Genomic DNA, 15,487 nt, shown 5'->3' on the forward strand with positions numbered 1-15,487 from the left:
GATGTGTGGCTGTTATGAGTTGTGTTGGCTCCCTCCCCTGGGCTTCTCCTGAATGGAGCCACTCGGTTTTCCGCACCTGCAGCCTGTTGGTGCGAAGCCTCTGGTAGATCAGATTTGAAAGGGGTGAGGAAACTACAGTAGGACCGCAGGCATGCGGAGGTATCAAGTAATCAAGTCATACTTGTATAATATTAGTGGTTTGTTTTCTTTAGATGGTTTTTATGGTTACCTTGGTTTCTGTGTGTTTGTTCATTTTCTTCTCATGCTTGTGTTTTTGCATTTTCTTTTCTTTTCTTTTGAAATAAACTGAGAGCCCCCTTCCAGTCATGTAAGCTGCTTGTCCTATTTAGGTAAATGAATCAAACACAAAGACTTAACACCACCATTACTTCTGCCTCAGGGTCAGAGGTCAATCCGAGCCACAGCAACATGACGGACTCCGCCAAGCTTCACCAGCCCCACCCTCCCCCCAAGGGGGAGCGGAGCCACGCCGGCGACTTCAGCTACGTTGGCATCGACGCCATCTTGGAGCAGATGAGGAGGAAGGCCATGAAGCAGGGCTTTGAGCTCAACATCATGGTGGTTGGTGAGTTGGATGGTCATCACCTCAAACACAAACGACATCATCTCAACTCATGCCCAAGAGGCCTTTATCGTAGAAGTACTCATAGCCTGCTGGAAACAGGTGTAGCTCATTAAGTTAATTATGGGTATGTAGGCGACGTGCCAGAGCCCATGATTAGTGTGATGAGATACCTGTGTTCAACCTCGACTAGTACACCTCTGTGATGAAGGCCTAGCATGAACTTCCATACATTTATATTTAACATTTAGAATTATGGACACGCATCTCGGCTCCAAGGTATATCATATGAAGACACGTGTGTGTGTGTGTGTGTGTGTGTGTCCGTGAGTTGTTTTTGCTAACAACTAACCAGCATGAAGCTTCTCTCACACATACCCCCCCCACAAACCTTCCTCCTTGAGAGGATAAAGGCAGGCTAAATGATGTTGGTGATGATGATGATGGTAAAGGTATCCCCATAATTCTGACAAGCTCAAGTATGCCACACGCTAGACAGGCACACGTAACACTAATACACACTCCAATTACATGCCCCCCACAAAACTCTTACGTGTATGGATGGCTGCATGTGCGCACACACACACACACACACACACACACACACACACACACACACACACACACACACACACACACACACACACACACACACACACACACACACACACTCAAACACACTCAAACACACTCAAACACACAAACCCCTATCCCCTCCACAAAGGAATCCACTTATCAATAATTTACCTACTGAGGTACCTACCCTATGTACCAAAATACATTATGCATCCAACAATATGCATTTACTGTCTTCATAACTCAAAGAGAAAGTGACCCTCTCTCTACCTGTGCACCAGTCTGGGACATTAACTAAGTAAAGCTTGGGTTTCAATGTGAGCAGACACATTGTGTGTGTGATGCACAGGTAGCACAGAATCATGTTATATGAGGTTGCCTGCAGGGGTACTGTTTTGTTTTGTAGATAGTTTTAGATAACATGTTGGCATGGCACCCAGGATTGATGCCACAACACGACAACGTTTTGTTGTGAAGATAAACAAGTGCGGAGAATGTGGAGAGGATTGAATGTGCAGCGGTATTTAATGATGGTAGAGAGTCGATGAGGTGCCTTGGACTTGTGATAATGCACCATTGTTTGCTGGTCTTTTGTCCAGACATGCCTATCTATTTCCCCCAATTCGAGTTGTTGTTGGAAAGTTTTCCAGCAGTACTGACATGTGTCCTCTTGTAGCTCTGATCTCTAGAGGATAATATGGCGAGATGGTAAATCTCATCACTGAAAATATGTTTTCTTGCAACAACAAGCACAGTCACATTGATATACTAGCTCGCGGAAGAGGAAACTCTGTTCTTTGTTGGACAAATATAATGTAATATGATCCAATTAAATGTAATATAATAACCAGAGATAAGGTGGCCCAGTGACATTTCATGACAAATTGCTGTTAATCAATTAGCTTTTTACTTATTCAAAGATGCCAATAGAGTAAAATCTGTAAATGTCACACTGCTTTAATTAACCGGCTGCTCTATATAAAAGCCATCATCTACAACCTGACCGCCTATTTCAACGCTTTCAATTTCAGAGTTACAGCCGAGTCGTAATGGAAGTTTAATTAATTCAGAGTACAACATTTTCAATACAATTCCAACCTGCAAGTCCCTCCTATAACACCCATATGTAAGATCTTAAGTTTCTCTCCTCTCCTACTCAACACGTCAACACTGACTCTCTTGAAGTTGTCGACAACAACTTCCGTTTAAAATAAATATTTCGCAAATCTATATTATAAAGCATTCCTCCCCATAGTAAGACCCCGATAGACTGTTGCCTGTACTTGAATGTTTATCGGCGCACACAACCCACACCTCCACATCCAGAAGGTCAAATCTAACATCGGTGAACAAATGGTTACGTATTTTCTGTACATGTTTGTCTGGTACCTCCTCCCATGGGAAGTAGTGGTTTATTTGCGGAACGTCAGTCACTTGAAATCCAAGCTAGGTGTCGGACAAATTCTATCTCCACATTCACAGTGTGGGTTTCACGAATGCAGAATAGAGAATATATTAAGAATTATTTGAATAAAAACTGAAATAATAAATAAAATGCAATACTTGGAGTCTGATGAAGATTGTAATGAATACATCCACTGGCTCACACTGAGCTGGCTGCAGAAGGTCAGCCAGACAAGGTATTCCAGCTCGCCGTGTCTGCCACCTTAGGGAGACTCCCGGTCAAGTGACCTTCTAAATGGTGTGTGTGTGTGTGTGTGCGTGTGTGTGTGCGTGTGGGGGGGTTGAGAAGGCTGGAGAAAGGGCAGTCCCCGATGGCATTTTGGTGGGAATCCACATGCCTTCTGTCAGAGCAGCTGAGTGTGTGTGTTTGTCTGTTAGATTCCCCAGCAGGCTGTGCTCTACAGTTGGCCTGCTGTTGTCCACACTCACTAACTCATTCTCTTAACACCTCTCCTATAGGGGGGCAGGGTGGAGAGTTTTGGGATGTTGCAGATTATAGTCTGCACAAATTAAAGTTGGGTGTGTGTTTGTGCAGGGTTAAAATGTTGCATGCACAAGATACAATTACTATTGCGTGTTTTTATGTGGTGCAATTGCAGGGCAGAGTGGCCTGGGAAAGTCCACGCTGATGAACACACTCTTCAAATCCAAGGTGAGCCGCAAGTCGGCGCAACCGAACCCCGAAGAGAAGATCCCCCAGACCATCGAGATCAAGTCCATCAGCCATGGTGGGTCCACTGCTCATCTCTATAAACCCATATGGAGGCAGAAACTGTAGGCAACAGGACAGGCATTTGGTATCTCTGGTTTTGTCTGCATTGTAGCATTCCCCAATGACTTCTAAACGGGTTTGTTCCATGCAAGTAGTCAGTCGCTGTGTAGAGTAAAATTCTCGGCACCCATTGGCTATCGTTGGCTAACCCTAACCCTATCGATTAAGCTTTGATATCTGTGTATAGAGATTAGCCAAAATGTGACTTGAACTGAAACATCTTCTAAAATATGGTTGTTGTGTTTTCTGTGTAGAAACGTTAGACTCTCTACTTGTGATACAATAGGGTTGATCAATGAAATCATCTATCAACTCCATCTCCACTGTTGCGACTCAAGTTCCTAATCTGACTTTAGAAAAAGGACAGCACACAGAAGAGGAAGTCTTGACATGGATATTAATTGACTGTCTTGCGGCTACACCGAAAGCCCAGAAATATCCCAAATGGCCGTTATATGTTGTTCCTGTCTGTTAACGTGCCAACGTCTAGAACAGGGGTCCGCAACCCCAGGCAGGCGTGCCACCACTGGCACGAGGGGCAGCATAATCATTGCCACACTTAAAAAAAGAAAAAATGAAGAAAAAAGTTTTTATTTTAATTGTATTATTATTATTAAAAAAATGCACAGCACAATGCAGCAGCATAATCATTAATACCGATTTTTTTTTTGCACTTTATTCCTCCCAGTGCAAATGTGTTTAAATAAGTTACAGAAAGCGGTGTTCTGAAATGGGATCAATTCATAGTTTTTAAACCTATGTTGTGAGTAATAGAGAAGAAAATATTTAAAATATTGTTGCAAGAGGTCTGTATGCATCGCCTTCACATGGTTTTGCAAAGCTGTACATGTCTTAAAGATATTGATGTGAATGGTTCCAACATACTCATATATTCTCGTTTTTTACATTTCTCACAGTGCAAATTGGTTTTTGAATGAGTTTCTGAAAATGGTGTTTTAAGATGGGACATATGTAGTTATAATTTGTAAGCCCATGTTGCAGATATAACATTGCCAAAAAAACATTTAAAATGTTGATGCATGATTGTGGACTATATGGAAATAGTACCATTCAAGGTCTTCTGGAAATGTTTTAGTCGCTGTCATAATTCAACTTAATTTTTAATATATTGTTGCTTAAGGCACACTCATTAACGAGAAAATGTCAAACTGGCACTGCATTTTGAAAAGGTTGCAGACCCCTGGTCTAGAACTTCAACCTGTGTCATAGCATCGTTCTCAAGAAGGACGTAGGTGTTAGTGGATGCTAGTGGGCTTTTTGTCCAGTGGTAAAGGGCCTTTTTAGCATATACGAGGACCACCAGATCAGAGGAGGTAAGGAGTGTTTGATTTCTTCTGCCTAGATATCGAAGAGAAGGGCGTCAGGATGAAACTGGCAGTCATCGACACTCCGGGCTTTGGGGACCAGATCAACAATGAAAACTGGTGAGTGGAGGTTACCCTTTTTTATCCAGCCACCGTTCACACGCAGTAGGATATTTTTGAAAGATAGTAAAAATATAGCATTTTCGTCCAATGTGAAAATGTATCTTTTGGAATCTTATTTTTGCCTTATCATAACACACTGTGAATGCATTGATGATAAAAAGGGTCAGTGCGGTAAAAGCCATGGATTTGATGACAAGGACACTGTGCATCCATTCACAAATCGAATGCCCTATGCTTGAAATGCTTGCCAAAAGCCTGCAAATCGCTCCCATAAGTCAGTAAACGCGTGCATGTAAACAACTGATTGTGCATGGCCCTCAGCCCTGAACTGGATTTACCATGTGCCCCCAGCTGGCAGCCCATCATGAAGTTCATCAATGACCAGTATGAGGCCTACCTGCAGGAGGAGATCAACATCGACAGGAAGAAGCGGATCCCAGACTCCAGGGTCCACTGCTGCATATATTTCATCCCCCCCACTGGACACTGGTGGGTGACAGACAGACAGACAGACAGACAGACAGACAGACAGACAGACAGACAGACAGACAGACAGACAGACAGACAGTCAGTAGGAGTGAAAGAAAATTGTACTGTCATTTACAATCTACAAATAACGCTTTTGAAATGGATTGCAAGTCTGGGAATTCCTGACACACACTGAGTTCCAAATCTTTTGAATTTTATTTGGAAGTCAGCGTCTCCCTTGAGAGGCGAGGTAACAGTCTTTGTGTCTACAGAAACTGCCTTTCCCCTCCATTTTCCTTTTCCTTTTGTCCGTGAGAATGTCGAAGGATCTTCTAACACCATCAATGTGTTGGTATCATCTATTATATGACATATTAATCAGGCTAATTGAGTGGGCAAAGGTTAATAAACAGAGTGGGAATTCCAAAATTATAAAACTAATCTAGTTTTATAATTTGAGTTTAAGTTTGGGTGCATGTCCATTGGACATCAAGGTAACATGTAAAACACGAGCACATAACGCATATCGAAAGATATTACTCAGTCATCAGTAACCAGACCTAATAACTTAGCAGTGGCTTCATAAACGTTTCTGATGCGTTTGATGTTTACTGAAATCCAAAACTACAACAGATTGTCAACACCAAACTTTCTTTACCGTGTGTGTGTGTGTGTGTGTGTGTGTGTGTGTGTGTGTGTGTGTGTGTGTGTGTGTGCATAATCCAGGCATCTCTCACTCATAATAGGGGCAAATAACCTCCTATAAGAACCCCTAACCTCAAATTCTCCTGCTTCTCAGGATCATTTATATGCAAATGCATGTGAACACTAACTAGCATTATATATTGTGTCATGCACACAATACATTCAAGGGAAGGTTGTTTAGTGGCATCAGGAAGACACACACACACACACACACACACACACACACACACACACACACACACACACACACACACACACACACACACACACACACACACACACACACACTTATAGTGTGTGGCCGGCTATAGAGTCCTTTCACTTAAATGACTTTGTCCAGCAGTTGTTCAGCATCTTCTGGCAAGATATAAAATAGGATTCAACCCAGACCGTTGTACCATCAGCTTAATTTCCACGTCCTTGCTTCCCACTCAGACGTTTTCATAGCTGAGGTCTGAGTGGAAGTTTCCACGGACAGTGTGCCAAAGCCACACTTTTGTGCGGTGCTCAAAACCCCCTCACCACGTGGCTACCAAACACCAGAGACCAGTGGGTTAATGTGCTAGTATCAAACATTCACACATCCACGGGAGAGAACAGTGTTCGTAGGTCGTTGCACTTTTGGGTTAAAAGCCTCTCAAACAATCGTCCTTTTTGGTCTTTGGTCCCTCGTTTCTTTTTGATTAGGTATGTAATTTAAATCAGCATTTTGAGATTTAAGATAAGGCGTACTTAAATACAAACTAGTGCTTCAATATGTCACAATCTTGGATGACGTTACACTAATCAAGTAAAATAATATTCCACTATCCTTCATAATAACGCAATATAGAAACACCCTGATACTCCTGTGTCTCAGTGGCCCTGCAGCCGGCCCTAAACAGTCCCCTGACAACATCACAACACAAAGACGGCAGAACTCACACACGCGCCGTTGCTCTTCAACAGAGCGTGTCAGTTATGTAGCAGCTGTGCACAAGACACCCTCAACCACGCCGGGGTCTGTCTGGCTTTTTAGAGAACGTTTGACTCATTTTTCTAGGTGCCCATCTGCCACTTCCATCGAAAGCAGGCCCCTTATCTATCCCCACACACGCGTGCAAGCACGCACACACACACATGCACATTCACACACTGCAGAAGGGCCGTGTTTGTGTGTGTGTAGCTTGTGTGGCTACATGCCATGCATAACACATGTTCCTGCGCAGCAGTAAACGGGCACGTACATGTCGTGTCGCGCATGTAATCCCATCCATGCGTGTGTCCCACGATGAGCACTGTGTGCGTTCATTGTTACAGTCACATCTGCTTATGTATTCATATGCACTTTAATTATGCATGCGATGAGTACAGTTATCCTGCATCTATGGATCCTATAGGAGACGCAGTGGAGGTGAGGTAGAATCATCCCACTGGGGTTTGTTTATTTCAAAGTGATGGTCAGTGGTTGACCTCAACGTGGCGACACATGGATGACGGTAATGCAGTGGCTCCCAACCCATTCTCTAGCAAGCAGTTTGAGCCCATTTTTAGGGTCTCAAACTGCTTGCTAGAACGAATGATGACATATCTATAGCTTATGTCAGCCATCTTCCTCGACACCCTATGCATATCAGGGGACCCCGAGCAGGGTACTGACCCCAAGGTTTGGAACCAAAGGCCCATGCGTGGCTGCTGGAGCATGTGTACTGTACATACTGGTCCCTCTGGGCTGGAGGGAGCCCCAGCCAGGCCTTGTGTGTGTGTGTGTGTGTGTGTGTGTGTGTGTGTGTGTGTGTGTGTGTGTGTGTGTGTGTGTGTGTGTGTGTGTGTGTGTGTGTGTGTGTGTGTGTGTGTGTGTGTGTGTGTGTGTGTGTCGTTTCTGCCATTTCTCTTCTTTTAGCTAAGTTCACAAGAGGACAGCCAGAGGGGAAAAGTAAAAAGAAACGGTGCAGATAATAAAGAGAGATGATATTGTTATTAAAAGCATATGACACATTGGGGGTTTGTTAAGCAACAAAAAAGCGCAACAGTGCCTCCCTGTGGCATATCAGTGTTGTGACATGCAAAAGAACAGAGCAGCGCTAAATGGGCCGCATTGCTCTTATCCCGGTGGTCTGTCTCGCTGCTACTCCAACAGTTTAAGACCCCTGGACGTGGAATTCATGAGACGTCTGAGCAAGGTGGTCAACATCGTCCCCGTCATCGCCAAGGCCGACACCCTCACCCTGGAGGAGAGGGACGACTTCAAACAGACGGTCAGTTGCGCCCCAAAAAAGTCGAACCATTTATTTGCTTAAAGGGACTCCATACCACTGTTCATCGTTTTAACAGGCTTTAATGTTTATGTAACTGAATCCTGTGGTTCGTGCTTCAAGTCTGTAATGTAGATGTTCAAATAAATGGACAGAGAACAAGTGACATGTAAAATAATCCTGAATCCGCTCACTCACTCAGCCAAGGCAGTCCTGCAGTCGCACCATTAGCGAGCCATTAAGTGAGCATGTTAACATGGAAGTATCGTATGAAGACGGGCCAGAAGACACAAACAAAGCCCATCTGGATTAAAATGGAGGGGTTATTCTCTACTATACAGAGAGGAACCCTTGTTCCTTTCTGGAGGAGTTACACTCAAGGGTTAACTATATTTAATGTTATGCTTACTCAACACTGAAAAACGAGAGAGAGAGAGAGAGAGAGAGAGAGAGAGAGAGAGAGAGAGAGAGAGAGAGAGAGAGAGAGAGAGAGAGAGAGAGAGAGAGAGAGAGAGAGAGAGAGAGAGAGAGAGAGAGAGAGAGAGAGAGAGAGAATTCCATTAACTGAGTCTATTCCATTAACTGAGTCTATTCCATTAACTGAGTCTATTCCATTAACTGAGTCTATTCCATTAACTGAGTCTATTCCATTAACTGAGTCTATCTTGTTGGCCTTTGTTCCACGTTCCTCCACAACACTTGAAGTGGTTTTCCCAGGGTGAACTCTCCCCGCTATAGCTGTGAGCAGGGTAAATCATAAAAAACAGGGAGTTTTGAAACGGAGACTCAAGTGGAAACTTTCCACAGTGGGTAATTGTGAGGTCCAAGTAAGTCGTTCATTTGAAGGCCGTCGCTTCCAGAGAGAGGGTGTCTCGCCCTGGTCTTCCACTCCCTCCCTCCTTAACCCAGTGTCATGAAGACATTAAGATGGAAGAGAGTGAGGCCAGCCCGCCTTGAAGCCCTAACCAAGTATGTCTGTAATGTCGGTTAACCTCCGCCGTGCCCCTCTGTGTCCGAGGGGCCCCGGGACCGGCAGGATGTGAACAGCACGGCCCCCGACGGCCTGATTGATTGTTTACCCTCTCTGCAGAAGCCTTCCACTTCATTACCTAGCCTTTCATCAAACACAAAAATACAGGGTTCATGTCCAGAAACCCAAATGCCAGTTTGTGATTATGTTGGTGTTTGTTGGTGGGCGGAAGAGCGGGTGCGGTGCGTACATGCGTGTGCATCGCGACAATCACGGCATACATAAGTTATTCACATTTAAGTGGCGTCGGGCATGTGTTGAGTGATTGTGGGAGCTGCTCCTCAGATGGTGAGGCTGTGATGGATGCAGTGAGAGTTGGGCCGGTGACGGCTGATTGCTAAGAGCTCTGTATACCGCCTCCTTCCCCTACTGATTGTGGGACCACCGGTCTGTTTGTTGAGATGAATCGGGGCCTGGTGTAATAGCCCTGTTAAATGTCCCCAACTGTGGCAGCGGCTCGGTGGCTCACGTTCTAAGTCCGTCACCCAAGTAGGCAGAAATGATTCTGGGGACCCTGGTTCGATTCCTGTTACTGGTTGGTGTTCCGGTTACTAAATGCCGTTGCCTCTCTCTCTCAATTTATTATTCAATTTCTTTCCAAAGAGGCAAACGAATACCCCAAAAATTATATAAAGAATATTGAATATCTAATTGTTAATATCTAATGGCCCAATGGAGGATTTTTTTTTTTTGCTCTGATTCACTGTCAGTGTTTTACATTTCCCTCCATTGCTGGGTGTAGTTCAGTGGGGTGTATGGTTGTATTTCTGTTACAATGTGCCGTCTCCCTGGTGCAGATTCGGGAGGAGCTGCGAGCCAATGGCATCGACGTGTATCCCCAGAAGGAGTTTGACGAGGATGCGGAGGACCGACTCATCAACGACAAAATTCGAGTAGGTTCACTAGGCGTGTTTAAGCCTCAGCATGGAGGACGAGGGCGCTCCATGTTGATTCTCCTTTCTAGATACTTGTTCTGTTTCTGCAGGCACTGCTGCCTGTGTGCTTCAACCGGTTGTTCGGCAGGTGGCACATGGGATTTTATTCGTGGAAAAACCAACATTTAGAAAAAATAGCTAAATTAATAAAGATAATTGAAAATGTATATTATACATTTTGTTCAGTAAATGAAATAGTATTATGGTTTATTATTTAAAAAAAAAAATGTTGCTTTATGCATTCCATCATATGTTTTCCATTCTAATGTTTCTATTGATATTTGTGTGTTGCTGACTCTTTTATTCCATTGTTTCCCACCAGTCCTGGCCTTCTTGCAGCTGTAATTGTGTATAAGGGGGGGGGTGCTCTTGGCTCAGCCATTGCATGTGTATTTATCTATTTTTGACCATTTGCATTGAGGTGGGCCACAAAGTCCTTTATGACGATTTAGACGTACTCCTAAAGTCAAAGTATAGGAAGCACTGTTTTAATGTGTTTGTGTGTACCCAACAGGAGATGATCCCTTTTGCTGTGGTGGGGAGTGACCAGGAGTACCAAGTCAACGGGAAGAAAATTCTGGGACGGAAAACCAAATGGGGCACCATAGAAGGTAACACACACGCACACACAGGCATACGTGTGCAGGAGTAATGATGCTGGAAGCAGGTCGGCGGGCAGTTCGTCTCACGCTCACAGGGCGCTCATGTTAAACACGTTCTCACAGTGCCTGACACAGCGCCGCGGGTTTGAAAGCTGCCAGCTGCTTCAGTGTCCAGACGCGCGTGTGTGTGTGTTCGTCTCAGAACTAAGATAAATTGAATGAGCTCACCCCCCCTCCTTGTGTCTTTATGGAGAGCACAAAGGGTAAGCAGGAACACATGAGCATCACTTAAACTCCCACACCACCACACACACACACACACACACACACACACAGTGACGGGTGTCTCTGTTGACACGGGTCGCCACGAGATCACACTAGTGTGGACCTCCAAGGGGAGGAGAGTCCTTGTTCTCTGTGTGCGGGTGAGTCAGAGAGTTTGGGCTAGTGTGGACATCTGGATGAGGAAGAGAAAGCAAAGCATTTGCAGATCAGAGAGAGAGTGAAAGAGAGACTGTGAGAAAGGGGAACAGTGGAATGGGTTAGTGTCTCGTGATAACTTATTTTCACAACACAATCTCATGATTGTGTGTGTATTAAGATGAACCTGCTGTACGTACAACAAATGTTGACCCCTTCTCCACTCCTAAGAAGTGAACTAGAGGGGGAAATTTACCTAATCTGAGGTTTCAAACATTACAGGTTGTATAGCTGTAAGTCTATATTTGCCTGCTCATCATTTTTAGATGTGGGTGTGTGTGTGTGTGTCTGTGTGTGCGCAACAGGAAGCTAGTTGAGTAACGGATTGCAATCACAGAAGAGAGCAATACGGAAAGAGAAGTAGAGAGACGAGAAGACCTTGAAGACATACTTTTAAATGAGCGCATTACAGAACTGCTGCGTTTCCCTTTAAGTGAAATTGGGACGATAACGGTGTAGTTCTTCAACTTGAAACGCACCCCCTCACTGCCACTAAACACAGACACACACACACACAGACACGCACACGCACACACACACAGTGCTTCAATCAACTCCTCCTCTCCCCAAAGCTCAAAAGAAATTTAATTTCCTGCTCCTTGCAGTTCAAAGCTTTACACAAAATTGCAAACCCCCCATACTCCCTTTAATTTATGAATTTGACATAATCTATAATTCAAGCGCATGTTGGCCTTAGTGGAGGCACTCACATTCTCATAGGCAATTTGTTAGAAACGTCTCGCTTAACTTCCCAAATCTTTCGAGGAGTTTAAATGTACTCAATTACTGTGGACTAGGAAGTAGCACACGGTGCTTTAACATTGCTTAGGAGTCTTGTTAAGCAACGCTCTGTTGCCCTATATACAGCGCTGCCACCCTGTGGCAACCAATGGCAACCACATGTTAATTTCAACAGTCTACAGTTTTATTTATATTCAGTTGTATTTTCTATAATGTCTGCATAGCCAATGATAGTCACTGATATGTCTCATTGTAAGAATGTAGTTTGTTATAAAAGTCCTCACACTTTGGTTAGAAGAAGTAAAGATACATTCATTCACATGAATGGACAAATCTATAACCGTTACATTACAAGCTAAATTCTTCAAATCACAACAAAGCAACAAAGCATCATACCTCTGTTTTTGAGAGCATCTCTCCGAATGGAACGAAAAGATTTGAATCCCCATGATTAATCTCGCTTTCTGTCTTATTCTAGTGGAGAATATCGCACACTGTGAGTTTGCCTACCTGCGCGACCTCCTGATCAGGTGAGTTATAGCTCCTTATTATTGTACTGTTCATAACCATTCATTCTCCCTCTGATGCCACCAGTAAAGGGTGACAGGGTTCCGTCTTTGTCTGTCACTCTTGGTCACACACACACACACGCACACGCACACCGATGTCTGGTCAATTAAGCTTGTCTCATGCACCACAAGCTATTGGTAGCGCTGGTTCTCTTCTTGATACGGCCAACAAAATGTCTGGTCAGCTACTTTAAAATTGCATTCCTATGAAGTCATTGAAAATCAATCTGAACTCATCCTGACCTGTGCTTCTCCTCTCTCCCGTCAGGACCCACATGCAGAACATCAAGGACATCACAGGCAGCATCCACTACGAGATGTACCGCGTCCGCAGGCTCAACGAGTCCAACGCTGGGCCTGGCCTCGCACCCGGCCAGGCCCCCACCCTAGTCTCCGCCCACACCAATGGACAGACCAAGGTCAACGGCGGCCCGCCCAACGGCATGGCCGCGCAGTGCGAGGTCCTGACTCACGAGATGTAGGCGGTGGATCTCCCTCTGCCGTCGCCATGGAGATGACGTCAAGTCGCCATGGAGACTACCTGCACCGTCAGGAAAGAAACCAAACGTAACCAAACCTTGTAGCCATCCAACTGAATATGCAAAGGATGTATAGGCTCTCGTATAAACCTATACTCTCTCTCACACAGACAGACAGACACACAGACACGCACACAGACACACACACACTTTAAGGCCCATTTGGACGGGTATCTCCATTTGCAAGTTATCTCCAGGTCAGAGCCTTGCGGTTGAAACAATGCCAGTTTCACCATATCTAAAATGGCGGTTCCCAGTGTTCGATTTCAGCACCCAGGGCTTCTCCAGTTAGATGTCCGCAGACAGCTCGTCTCCTCGAGCGACAACTTTGCTCCAAAGAAAGTTACAGCTTATTAGTTTCAGCTAATAGCTTAGCATCTATACTAGGACTAGATGTTACTATCGATCTGGTTTTCCTATGTGTTGTGGTGTATAGTAATGTGTAGATACGTGAGGGTCGAATAGGGATACGAAAGTACATAGACTAGGATTTTAAGTATTATGGATGAAGAGAATACTGTGGACACATCTGCACTGTAATAATATATGTATAGGACAAATTCTAAACAGTGTGGAGCAGCATTCAGGGGGCCAGCGCATCCTTGTCTTTGTATCGTCTTATTGACCTTTTCTGCCAAACCAAACCTGTCTTCCTCTCTTTACAGGCCTATATGAAGCCTGTCTGTTATACAGTCCTAACATGCATTTTACATGGCTTATTTACTGTTGTAATTTTATTGTTATTGTTGTAATATTATTGGTTAGTATGAGGTCTGTTTTATTTTTTTGATCTGGAACGTTCTCTCCCACTGCCGAACACGTCTGTCCATTCCCTCATTTGCCTATCCTCAAACTGTAAACCAAATAAATGCCTTTTTTTTTTTGTTCCCTAAGAATTAACAGATGTTATGGATATAGGTATTTATGCGCGATTTGATTCTTCCATCCACTTCAGTGTTGATCGTACCACTGCCAGCAGCTACAGTAGATTACAACGGGAAAATGTATTTGTTGCCGCCTGTATTATATAATAAGTCATCCAATAGGCTAGACTTGGTGTCACAGGTTGGATTAGTGTACCAGTGCATCAGTTATGAAGAGCAATGTTGTAGAACAATGGAGGTGGAACATAGCTTTCTTTATGACGGTGAGCATCTGTGCTGCCCATAGAACAATTATAGAGTTCATGTAGCATTGATGTGTAGAAGGCTGTCATTTCCTTATGTTCCTCCTGAGAAAGAATATGGATATATCAGGTAAATCAACGGATAATGAAACAATTAAATGGCATCTTGTTTACTTGTTCTTGTCTATAATGTTACCTGAAAGAAATAAAGATCGATATTTTTATTGTTTAAAGTGAGATTATTTTGTGGCTGCAGGAAAGGTAAACAAAGCGCTTGTAACACCCGCCCACCCACGTAGCCTTTTGATTGAGGGCAGAGAAAAAAGCCAATTAAATCCCGAGACGTATGTTTACGAGCAACTATGCATATCTTTGAAACGAGACTGAGGTGTGTTATTACTTAATTAGCGACAATCATATCCAATTTATGTCAATTTCTGAAAAAAAAAAAAATCTTTGCTGTTCGTTCAAATTAAGGTGTTTTCAAAGGGGCAACATAATTCAAACAGCCTCTACATTACGCTATCATTGCGATCATATCTGACAAGGTAGTTTCACTCAGCTATATTTTTCTTCATATCCTACTTGAACTGACTCAGTAAGATGGGTCGGTAGTACGGTAGGTCTATTCTCTAAATGATTGAATTAATTTGAAAACATTGCCTGAGATCTATATATATTATCTAGAATTATAGAATAGAATAATATGTGGCACACCTCAACTTTAAATTCACATTCAGCATGAAGTGCAATGTGCCGTAATAAATAGCCAATGTTACCAACATCACATATGTTCATGTGCTGAGGACCATTCCAAAGAATGCTTGTTATCCACAGAATATCAACACCAAGTGTTATTTTATTGGATCTGAGTGTTTATGGGCTTAACCTAACGAGTCTAGAGTTGAGGTTTTGAACTGGAAAATAAATGGTAATCCCCATTTAAAATTGTATTGCGGCTCAAATACTTACCACAGCCTTGCAGTCGACCTACCCAACCCAGTGGCCAACGACAGTCTGACGATAAACACATTAACCGTCAACTTTGTCCACGGTCACTCGTCTACAGTCTTCTTCCACCCACATCAAAGACAGATCTGCGCTGTCCATTTGCTTACGAGCTCTCGGGCTGGAACCGCTGATTAGAAAACAGCCCGCGGTCACATTGATGAACGTGAAGGTGAGGCCTAATGGCGGCCGCGTAACGGACCTGCC

At 43.8% G+C, this 15,487-nt stretch overlaps 1 protein-coding gene across 6 annotated transcripts in view; it reads left to right on the forward strand.

Annotated features, from left to right (window-relative positions):
* Positions 1-14,505, forward strand: part of septin9b (septin 9b) — a 69,364-nt gene extending 54,859 nt beyond the window's left edge. For all 6 annotated transcript variants that reach the window (XM_030350905.1, XM_030350904.1, XM_030350903.1 and 3 more), the window contains 9 exons: positions 401-586; positions 3,223-3,351; positions 4,759-4,840; positions 5,195-5,332; positions 8,136-8,253; positions 10,078-10,173; positions 10,730-10,826; positions 12,517-12,568; positions 12,876-14,505. In XM_030350905.1, coding sequence (XP_030206765.1) covers positions 401-586; positions 3,223-3,351; positions 4,759-4,840; positions 5,195-5,332; positions 8,136-8,253; positions 10,078-10,173; positions 10,730-10,826; positions 12,517-12,568; positions 12,876-13,089 — 1,112 coding nt within the window. In that variant the 3' untranslated portion in view covers positions 13,090-14,505. The remainder of the gene's footprint in view (positions 1-400; positions 587-3,222; positions 3,352-4,758; positions 4,841-5,194; positions 5,333-8,135; positions 8,254-10,077; positions 10,174-10,729; positions 10,827-12,516; positions 12,569-12,875) is intronic.
* The last annotated feature ends 982 nt before the right edge of the window (positions 14,506-15,487 follow it).

The sequence above is a fragment of the Gadus morhua genome, chromosome 3 (genome assembly GCF_902167405.1).
Source record: "Gadus morhua chromosome 3, gadMor3.0, whole genome shotgun sequence".
NCBI classification, from domain to species: Eukaryota; Metazoa; Chordata; class Actinopteri; order Gadiformes; family Gadidae; genus Gadus; species Gadus morhua.